General features: G+C 42.4%; 1 protein-coding gene and 1 long non-coding RNA gene across 2 annotated transcripts; one reads left to right on the forward strand and one right to left on the reverse strand.

Annotated features, from left to right (window-relative positions):
* Positions 1-599: 599 nt before the first annotated feature.
* Positions 600-1,598, forward strand: LOC104965094 (uncharacterized). The gene is made up of 4 exons (XR_800516.1): positions 600-687; positions 782-851; positions 972-1,011; positions 1,102-1,598. It is a non-coding gene; the product is annotated as an uncharacterized lncRNA (long non-coding RNA).
* An 89-nt stretch (positions 1,599-1,687) lies between these two features.
* On the reverse strand, positions 1,688-11,078 carry tet2 (tet methylcytosine dioxygenase 2). Its single transcript, XM_010794035.1, has 9 exons — positions 8,134-11,078; positions 7,963-8,053; positions 7,764-7,857; positions 7,452-7,660; positions 7,118-7,268; positions 6,951-7,040; positions 6,523-6,660; positions 6,022-6,370; positions 1,688-5,877 (listed from the first exon to the last, which is right to left on the reverse strand). Exons 1-9 carry the CDS (start codon positions 11,036-11,038, stop codon positions 4,478-4,480), a joined length of 5,427 nt encoding a protein of 1,808 aa, XP_010792337.1. The 5' UTR covers positions 11,039-11,078; the 3' UTR covers positions 1,688-4,477.
* Positions 11,079-11,459: the final 381 nt, after the last annotated feature.

Here is an 11,459-nt window from a genome sequence, read left to right on the forward strand (position 1 = left end):
ACCATTCGCGTCGTCCCCGTAGTCCACGACCCTTGTCACCAAGTTTCCACTCTTCCTTTTAATGTTGGTGTAGAACACAGCAAGTGAAATAGCGCCATCTTTCCTGAGTGAGACCCACCAGGAACAAAGATTCTCGTTCTTTTTGTCCTGATCCATTTATATAAAAACCTGTCTGAAAATGAGCTGATCAGATGTTGGCCACTTTATGATGTCATAACGATGTTTTGGCTTGTGTAACCATTAGCCAATCACCAACCAAGGTAACCCCCCCCACCCCCACCTTATCACCTGAATCTCCTCCTCGAGCACCAATGTGTTCTTTTTAACCAAATATCTCTCAGAGGGGCGTGGGGAGGGGCTCCTTATTTTCATCTAAAGTAACAGACAGAAAATCAGCACTTTTGAAACAGGGCTGAAACAGAGGGGATTATGGGATGATCTGTTTTTGTGTTTGGAGCCAAACACTTCAGAGACATGTTCTGTATATATCTGAGACCTATAATAAATGGATGAAAAACAGTATGATAGGGGACCTTTAAATTGAATGTATTGCTCCCTATGAAATCAAATGATGTGTTTTTTTGTATGTATTCTCCTATAGGACTTTGCAGTTGAGATCATAATGTCTACCCATGAGCACTGGAGGGCACTAGTGCAGAAGAAGTCAAACAGCGCAGGCATCGCATGGTAGGTAGGAGGTGAAACTCCTGCAGTGTAAAGTGAAGTGAAGTATGTAATTAGCTATGTTTGGTGAATGAACACAACTTTTCTTTTTGTATAGCAAAAATATCTCCTGCTGTGAGAGCCCCTCTAAGTGCAGTGCAGAAGAGGCCAAAGAGGTGGTGGAATCGGTGAGTTCTTCCATATGCTTGTGGTGTTTCAACAAATATGATAGCAAACATAATACTTTTAAATAAAACGGTGTATAAGTTATGTTTAGTAATTCTCCTGTGTAATGTTTGACCCCTCAGGCCCCTGCATTCGACAGCACACATGTTGCGTGTCCAGAATGTAAGTACACAAAGTCTAACCTGCATTAAATGTGTTTTTTTATGATTCAATGCTTTTATTCTTATTCTAAATCTTCTCTCGCTCGCACAGTGGGCAAGTGGCATTTTGTCTGAGGATCTGAAGACAACATGGAAACCAACTTGAAGCAGCTGAACACTTTTGAATGCAGCTTGATTGATTTTTGGTAAGGACACATTTTCAGCTGTAAAAAGTGCCATCTGAGTTTATCACCCAATCATTTGGAGTAAAAAAATGTATTGGACATACAAAGGACTTGAAGATCTGTATGGGATGTTTTTTAGTGTTATGTTGGACACCAGATTGATTTATAATAATATTTTTAATTCAGAGGTTAATCCCCCCCAAAAAATGTATCTCCTTTTCCATTGAATTGTAAATGATATTGTATATTTTCTGCAGTTTTTTTGTGTCAAATGTCCAGGTCCAGCCTTATATGGGACTAAAGTCATGATAAGGTTTTTATTGGGCTAAGCAGTTTCTGCGAGAAACCATAACGCAGTTTGTTTGTAACACCGGTTCCTTTCCGTTTTGGTTAAATCAAATAAAAAAAATCCATTGATAAAGTATCGTCTGTCTAGTTTCATCCATTACTACAAAACGTCAGCATGTGGACAATAATGCACAATAATTTAATTACTAGTATTAACAAGTAAAATTGTTTTAAATAAATATAAATTTTATTAAAAAAACACCCACATCTCAGCAATATCAGGAATGATATAATTAACAGCTTTCAAATAAACTGCATTCATTACATTACAATACTTACAGTATTAATAACCATCCTTAATTCCATTTTCGTAGCATACCAAACTTCAGGAGAACAAAGGGAACGCTCAAAAAATACGACAGGGAAAAAGTTGCACATTTTTTTTATACCCTTAGTGTCTAACTGCAAAAAGACCAAGTGTGCTTCAACTTCTAGCTTGACCTTTGAGCTGAGCACGTGTTAGCGCACTGGTTAAGCCCCGAAAGTCATTCAAGTAATGTTGACTCACTCAGAAACACTCCCAAGCATCTTCAAGTATGGCTATGCTTTTAAACCCGCTACATCTTAGACACCTTGGCTTTCTCAACATCAACCTGCTACTGTAGCTGGGTCCTGTACAAGGAAATTCAACATTTTTAATGTATATTCGTTTATACAAAATTGAAACAGTTAAAAAAAAAACTAGAACTTCTAATATCTGAGCTGACAGGATAGTATAACTGTAAACATTGCTGTGACAGTGAGCATACATTTAGAGACTTCCTGGGTAATCTAACCGTAATCACTCTGTTAACCTGAAAGAGCCGAAATAATAATTAAAGATATGTCGAGGATTGCTGATGTGCTCTGTGGGTCGGTTAGACAGAACAAGAAGAACATACATCAACATCAAATAATGAGTTGTATTCCTGCAATACAGGTTCTTGGTATGTACATTGTGACATAATTTATTTATTTTTTAACACATTTACAATCTATTTAAATAAAACGTTTTGTAATTCTTTATTACATATTTTTTTCCTGAAAAAGAAATGAAGTGCTTTCAGAAAATTAATATCTTGAAGAGTGGGGTAAGTCATTACTATAATATGACAGTCATTTCATGATATATCGCATTAATTAAATCAAACAGGGAAGGAAAATCATTATACAATTGCTTAGTGGTTATAAATAAATTTAACTTTACACAGGCACAAAGATGTGCAGCTATGTTAATCACTGCCCTGGTCCTGCCCCATAGCAAATACATTGCTTTGTTAGTTTCCCTTTAGTCAACTCAGTGCATGTTCAAATTACTTTTAAAAGATTGACACTATCCCACTTAATAGAAGTAAAAAAATTGCAGGAAAGTATCTTGTGGAGCAGACATATATCAGATTTAGGATGCAATGGCCAGTACCTGAATTAAAAAATGACCGGATGAATTCAGACGATGAACACAAAGTAATTTGAAAATGTCCCTGATTTTACAGTAACTTCAAAGGTTCAAGTTCAAGCAATACTTTCTAGCAGACAGATGAGAAAGTAAAACATGAACTGTTATGCTGTTGGTGGCCTGAAGTTGCACATTTTGAAAGTAATATACAAAGGATAAAAGAAAAATATGTTTTAATCCTATTGCCAAACTAGTTTTGAGGTATATGAAAGGTTTGCACTGTACATTATTTAAAAGCCTTCTCACTGCTCAAAAAGTCTCACATTGTATGTTTCTAGTAGGTTGGATAGCACCTTTGTTATATAAAAATCAGTTGAAACCCAAAGTAATACAATGAAATAGACTGTTATCATTCTTTACAACACAAAATCTATAACAGTAATTCCAAAAAGAAATTAATTTACTGTACAAATCTCACCTGTTTATCTTACAGTTAGATTACAACAATTAAAGACCCCACAGCAAGCCAGCTGCCTCTGAACCGACACTGAGCTGACCCTGTTTCATGTTCCTCAGTGTATAAAAAGCACATTTCCTAAGCACCACAGACATACAACTACACGCAATATTCACAGTCCAGGTTTGTTCAATGAGCCCAAGGTAAGGAACATTGAAAACAGTTGTTGACAACAAAGTAAACCTGGAGAAAACAGAATATGACAAATGTGGACTTTTTTCCCCTCAAAATGTTAAAAAAAGCACCATTAGAATGGCTCAATTTACAGTATAAATGACATAGTAAATTGAAAGAAGCACCAACACAATGATAGTTAAAAAAATCTTTTTGCATGACCTTGAAACATTTTCCCGGATTGACCATACAATCCAGTGTTATAAATTATGAATTTAATTTGAGTGGTGTGTAGAAATTTATTATTCTAAATGTAACGATAAAGTTAACCAGATTTCATGATTTAAAACTATTATTAAAACATAAAATTCTCATCATTAAAAAGTGCTCTGAGAAACACTGACTTGCCAAAAACCATTATAATGCTGATTGACTGACCTTGGGAAGATATTTTCAGTGTCCTTTTGAGATAAGTTATTGAGTGTCACTCGTAGAGTGCGGTATTGTCATAGTATGATGGAATTTGAGTTTAAATAAATGGTAACAATCACACACGTTAGCACCGTGAATGTTGTCATTTACAAAAAGTCAGTGTTTTATGCCAAGAGTAGAATTTTGTAAGAAAAATAAAGCCACAAAAAAAGAAACTTTGTTTCCATTAAAAATAGGTCCTTATGGATTCGACTGAAAGCACCAGAGATTTTGACAGTGTGTATCTTGCGAAAGTTGCCAAACAAAAATAAATACATCCTTAGGAGGGTCAACAATCGGAGCTTGATTGTTAAAGAAGTGAAAGACCTGATGGGAAAGATGATTCATATCTCAGTTGATCACAGGTTCCTTTTTTTAACACTGATGCCGACTTTACGGATAGGAAGGAGTGTTTAGACGAGGCCAGTGGGGCTTGTGTTCTTTGTCCTTCATAAATAAAGCACCTTAAATGTTCATCTTACACAAACTGACTGTATGGGCCTGTGACCTTGGTGAAGGCGTATGGTGTTGTATTGACACAGCTGTTTGTTGTGGACGTCATGGAGCCCTCCATTATCGACTGGATGAAGCGCTGGTAAGTTTCCCCCCCGGGGGCTTCTAAAAACTCTGGAAGCTCACGCTTCACCGGCTTCTTGCTCTTGCTAGGTGTCCCCTCGCCACCGTTCTTTTCTGCGTCTTCCTCCTTCTCTCGAGCCTTCTCAGCCATCTTGGCTTCCCATAGTGACAAACCATGCTTGGCCTCGTTCATATTTTTGTGCTGGTAGAACACCAAGGAGATGCGCGTAGGGTGGGTGCGGTTGGGGTTTTTAACTGGAGTTGTAGCATGGAGCTCTCGTTTTGCACACTCGATGAGGACTGAGCCGTGGCTGGGTGCCAATGCCACTCCGCCGATGTCTGGGTCCAAGAAGTTGTGCTCATTGTCCGACCACACCTCAGGCTTTTGCGGGGTTGTGGGAGTCTGTGGTGTTCCAGGCTCTTGCTTAATACCAGAGCCTATGAGGCCCCCATTAGGCATACCTGACCCTGGCTGTGCTTCAGGGTGTAAACCCCCACCAGTCATCTGAGCAGAAAGCATCTGTGGGTGAGGCAAGCCCATCTCCGTCTTGATTTGCATATGGAATGGATCTTGGCCTGGAGCTACGATTTGAGGACTCCGAGACAGGTATGGATTTGGGTATCCTCCAAACTGATTGCCTTTGTTCACAGCAGCATAGTCTAGACCCCCATGAGCTGAGGGTGCTCTTGAGAGGGGGTCCATAAACTGGGAGTCTGGGGCTCCATTAGGACCATAAGGGGAGTATGGTCTCATAGGGTGAACTGGCCTCATGCCGCAAGCATTGTAACCATTGACCTGTAAACCTGGATCACCATACCTTTGCGGATAATTGACCTCATAACGTGGCTGTACACCGTACTGCTGCTCTGAGTAAAGCGCTGGCCGCTGTTGTCGATACATGTCCAGGTGCTTGGGGTTTGAGGCATAGTACGGATGGTAACTGTCCAGGGGCATTCCTCCGTTACATTGATAACCTGGGTAGGGACGATTTGATCCATTTATGCAAGGGTTTGGTACGTGAAGAGGAGAGGGGTAAGGGCTCGTTGGTGTTGGTGGCTGAGGGGGATACATGCTACCTGGCCTGGAAGTGCTTGGAAAAGACCCAGGGTGGTTGGGGAACCTGGGGTAGCCGGCTACATTTGAGCCAGGATAAGGGGGAAGAATGTTTTGGTGCTGTTGTTGCTGTAGTTGCTGTAGTTGCTGTTGTTGCTGTAGTTGCTGTAGTTGCTGATGATGGGCCCCCATGGGGTGTGGTGGCTGACCTGCCTGTGGGATTGCTCCCACAGCACCTTGGATAGGTCCTAGAAAACAAAACCACAAAAAGGTAAAAAACCGAGCAATCCAAAGTCACCTTTTGTCAATAAATTGCTCTCAAGTTTTTTACTATAAAGAGATACTATATTTAAAGTACATATAATAAAATGTCAGAATAAATGCTACCCTACCTGCAATAGGAGTGATCTGAGGAGGTCTCTCATAAGTGCTAGCTTTTGCCTTGGCCAGGAGGGCCTTTTCTGCCTTTTCATTGTCCAGCATGGCATTCCTCTGGGCAGCTGCCTTCTTAGCATCCAGCTTTTTTTGCCGACAAGACTTGGCTGGCTCTGAAAGCATGCGCACCTGACGGCGGAAGGCACTGAGGACTTGGATGGCGCCTGACTTGATTTTCTCCTGTTGAGCCTCCTCACTGCCAAATTCATCAGTGCTGGAAGCCTTATAAAGAGGCAGGACATGGAGCTGTTCATCATCTGGTATCTTTCCAATCTCCCGGTTATCCTCACCTGTTAACGTGCACACCTGGAAAAAACATTTGTGTTTAATACTCTTGTACATTGTTTTGAACTCCAATGGGATTTTTAAAGTAAAGCCCGATTTGCAATTTGCAGTTTATTCTCAACAAAACAAGATACTTAAATAAATATACAGTCCATCCACCAGGTTTTGCTTACCACAGTGCTGCCTCCTTGCATGTTGTGGAGGTCTCTGTGAGCGTGTGCACAGAAGTCCAGACAAGCAGTGACACCAGAGAAGGGACGGCCGTCCTTGAACCCCAGACGACAATCTGGTGCCCTCTGTTCATGTTCCACCTGTGTCCAGGAATCATATGACGTGCATTTGATATTTAGAGTTTAGAAGTCACAATACAATATAGACAGGAAATCTGTACCAAACTACTTCATTATGTTTATACTTTGAGCAAATACCATGTGCATTGTTGTATGCAAGTATCACTCACATGTACACATGTTAAATAAAATCAAAGCTTGCTTTAGATTTGATCTGAAAAACAATGATACCTTTAAGAAACAGGACATTTTTGTTATATTCTTTGATGATAATACATTATTTCGATGTAAGTGTGGAAACAATTACACACCTGGTTTCCATAAGCATCAGGTGCCAAGTTTTTATACAAAGGACCCAGTAAGGTTGCTAGATTTTGAAAGTTGTGCTCCAGTCTCTCTTCCTGAATGACAAAAAGCGGCCAAAATTAGTCATCTGAATTCATATGAATTAATATACAATAAACATGGGGAATTATACCTCTTTCACATCATCTCCCAGTAACTTGAATTTTCTTGGTATTTTGCTCCGGGCAAACTTGCAGCCGTTGTAGTACATGCTCCAGGAGCAGCCAAAGGAGAACGATGCTCCACAAGCGTCAGGATTTAACCCCTGGCAGGCACAGGTTCTCCTGAAGAGGGAGAACGAATAATATTAATGTTCCAATTTGCCCAGGTGAACTCAGTGTTCAGAACAAATTGTGACTTTTTAGTTATTGAAAAGGGAAAATAACATTGACGACACAAAAGTTTTGTTTTAAACTACTTCTATTGCCCACTTGGCCAAACTTGAATTCTGTTTTGCTGTCACTTACTCCTCATTGATTGCACATCGTCTCTGGGTGTGGGCTCCGTGCTTTGTTAGAGTTTCTCGTAGCTCGAGGTAGAGGCGGTCAGCCAGGCTGGGCTGGATGCCCTCCCAGACCAAGATTACTACAATGATGCAGGCTGTCTCACATTTGTGACCACTGCGCTCCCGCACTAACACCAGTAGTTTCTCCTCTTCACTTGATCGACGAATCACCTGAAACATGAAAGGTAAAACTAAATTGTAGGTATGTAAAGGCAAATACAAAGGAAGCTGAAAAGCCTTTACCTCAAATGAAATATACAATACTGGTTCTTACCCATTTGGCTATGGGGCACCCTTGTGTACTTTTTCCTTCCTTGCCTGTGTAGATTACTTTCTCAATCCGGATTGCAAGCCCAGTTAGACCAGACCTTTAAAAAAAAAAGAGAGGCAATAAAGTAAAGATAAGTAACAAAGTAGAAATGGTGGTAATGTAACACAGTATTTTTTAAAACACAATCAAATGTGGGCTTTACCTTGTCTCCATGCTCTCACGTATACCGGCGACACTCGGAGCTGAGCCCAAGTGAGTGTAATATGGGCCTTCATCCTTCTCACTGATTTGTTCTAAATATCAAAGAAACACACATTAATATCTAGAAACCAACCGATCAATCATATTTCAGAAACAACATAATGAGACTCACCAACACAGTGGCAGGATGCAATGTCATATTGTGTTTTCAAGGGAGTGTCCAGCAGATTCTTTATAGGAGTATCCAATAGCTTCATAGGAGAGTCCATAAAGCTTTGTAAGAGAGGTTCCTTCTTCGGGGTGAAATCATGGTGTCTTTTTAGGCCCACAGCCGGAGGGGCAGCTGGTGATGATTCATATGCACCGAGGTCAGTGTTGGTCGACAGGATGGTGACCGGCCCAGAATATTCCACCTTGACTTTATTTAATGGATTGATGATAAGGGATTTCTTCTCAAACACGGGGGAAAGCTGGTATTGCCTCAGGCTTTGTTCCATGGAGGCCAAGATGCTTCCCGGCCGCCTGCCTTGATCACACTGGACTGTTTCATTCTCCTGCTTAATCTGCACTCCACCTAGGCCTGCCTCTCGCATCTGCAAATGCTGCTCCTGCTGTTGAGAACACTGCATTTCGAATCTGGGTTCGTTTTCCATTTTAATAGCTCGCAGGCCATGTTTGGGATCAATAGTGCTCTGAAGGGGATGTGGAGGGCCCTGGCGCTCCTGCCTTTGTAACAGGTGCATACGCAGGGCTGCATGCCTCTGAAAGTCTGCATGGGGACCCACAGGTGCCAGAGGTAGTCGAGGTCCCCTTTGGAAGTGAGTGCATGATGTCTGAAGCTCCTGTTCAGCTTTAACATATACCTGTTGGTTTAACGCGCCTTGTGGTAAGTGAGGTTGTGGCGGCGTGGAGGTCTGGGAGAAGTCTGCATGGTTGGGCTGGTGGCAGTGGTTGTTAGGCTGTTGTGGTTGAAATTGCTTGAGGTTACTGCTGTCTGGGTTTGGTGGAAACTGTCTTTGATGTTGTTGATGTTGTTGCATCTCTGTGATGTTATTGTAACTGAATGTTGCACGGTCGCTGTGCTGAATGTGTTGGTTGTTGGATTGAGAAGAATTGTTTCTAGGGGGCTGGTTGTGTTGCTGCTGACTTGGCTGAGGCTGACTGTGGGGTCTGTAATCGGGAGACTTGAGTGGCTGTCCCTCAAATTGTGGTGGGTGAGACAGGGGACGTTGTAGATGACAGTGCTGTTGTTGTTGTTGTTGCTGTTGTTGCTTTGTTGGTGAAAACCCAGGTGACAGTATATCCTGCAGGTCAGGGTCTTCACATAAGTGCTCTGACTGCATCTGGGTCAGGTAGTGGCTGTCTGCCTGCTGATCTTGGCAGAAATTACGCTGCTCAGGCATTTTTTGGGGTAAGGGCTGTTGCATTTGAGGTCTTTTCGAATTTGAATGCTGCCACTCAGGGGCAGTGTTGTGCTGGGCTGGAGCACTGTGTGTTTGGGCCTGGAGACGTTCCTGCTGTTGCTGCTGGAAACTGTTGCTGCTATCTGTGAAACCTGACTGTGTCTGGAATCTTCGCACTGGATTTTGCTCCATCATCTGGCAGTGAACCTGGGGGTTAGCTATCTGCTGCTCTGACTGAGGCTTAGCAGGAAAGCCCCTCCACCTGCCCTGCTCATGTGCCCGGGATGACTGGGCACTTGCTGCTTGCTCCTGGGAATGTGAAGAGCTCAGCGCTGCCCAGGCTCTCTGGTCGGGGCTTAGCTCAGACGTGTCCTCCATACCGTTTTCTAACCCAGCATGATGTGGCTGCTGACGACTTGGCCCCATGGGTCCTGTACAGTCAGCACCATGTGAGTTCCCAGCATTTCGCTTAAAGGTCTGGGCTTGAATCTCATACTGCTGGCCCCTGTCATTGCCATGGCGCTGATGCTGAATAGACCTGGGTTCTTCACTTTGGCCCATCTTCTGTATCCCAGAGTTAGGAAAGTGTCCATATCCACCGGTCTCTGTTACCTGTGGAGGAGCATTGCGCTCTAGAAAAGAGTTCTGGTTAAACTCTTGGTTGGCCTTTGCATATATTCCTTGGCGATTTGTGTCGTCTGGATAGCACCGTGGGCCATTTTGACGTTGTTGTGAGCTATTGGCAGTATTTGCAGTTGGCATCATGCCAGGCAGCTGACCTAGAGACCCCTCTTGAACAGAGTAAGATGGTGTTCGCTGCTGATGCTGTTGTTGCTGCTGCCTGTGGTCTGCTTCAAAATTGTTGGAGTATCCATTCACTACAAAGTTGACAGAGTTATAATTGTTGCCACCTTCAACATTACTTGATGCCACAGGCCGCTGTTGCTGTGAGTCAGGCATCTGAGCTAAATTGGGCATTCCTGAGGTTAAGGGAGGTTGAGAACTTTCACTGGGTAACTTATTTGTCAGCGAACCATTGACAGCATCAAGCTGTTGCCCAGATGTTTGTGGTGCGATTGACACTTGCTCAGGATAATACTGAGACAAGGTTTTTTCTAACAGATCACCAGGAGTGCCTTCTATGTTTGAGGGAGGGGATTGAGCACCGTTTGGAATCGAGCCTTGTTTATTTCTTGGCAGACCAAAAATATCTCCATTGGGAAAATTAAAGTTCCTGTTGTCCAACTTAATCTCTGTCTGTGGGGAATTGCGTTCAAACCCTGTTGCCTTTGTCAACTCAGGAAAGCTATCCACCAAACTGTCATCATTTCCTCTCATTCCAGAATCTACTTTAAGTTTCTTGGGTTGGTGGGTCATTAACGACTGCTCATTGAGTGCATGCTTCAACTCGCCATTCATCAATTCTCCGTTCATCGTGTAGGGTCCTTGATCGAACAGCCCTTGTACAGGACTGTTGCAGTTCTCCCTGTGCCTCTTCATGGAGTTGGCACTGGACTTGTAATGGTTCCAGTTCGTATCTCTAGCGTTCTCCAGAGAATCAGTCTCTGAAGACTGGCCTCCATTCTGGAGTTTGTGAGGGATGTTGCGAGATGTTCCAAATTGTGGTAATATCAAACTTTCTTCCGTCTCATGTCTGGCCTGTTCTGTTTCCATCTGGCCTGCTCAGAGTCCATCCACAGGGCTGCCCTCTGTCCGTCCTGCAGGGCACAAAGAGGAAGAGATTGTTTTATTTACATCATTATTATTCATCTGTTTTCCAATACAATTATATGTACCATGCAAACCAAACACATAATGGTATACGGTACACAGCAGTTCTCGCAGAATTGTATTTTCCCCCTAGATCTGTGCAGGGACTTTACATGATCATCTGACAATCGTGAACCCTAAGTAAAAGTCTGAGGGGAATGTCAGTATAGTCATTTATTAAAGTAACACAACCCACTAGAAATGGATTCATCCCGACCTAATCCCTCAAATTTAACAGACAATGTATCAAAAGTTTTCCTTAAGGTACACCAGGTTTTGAGGTCACATTTTTTTCAGAGCCCAGTATCAGGAGTGCATCGCAATA

Source organism: Notothenia coriiceps, unplaced genomic scaffold, assembly GCF_000735185.1.
Source record: "Notothenia coriiceps isolate Sejong01 unplaced genomic scaffold, NC01 NC01_scaffold00037244, whole genome shotgun sequence".
Lineage (NCBI taxonomy): Eukaryota > Metazoa > Chordata > Actinopteri > Perciformes > Nototheniidae > Notothenia > Notothenia coriiceps.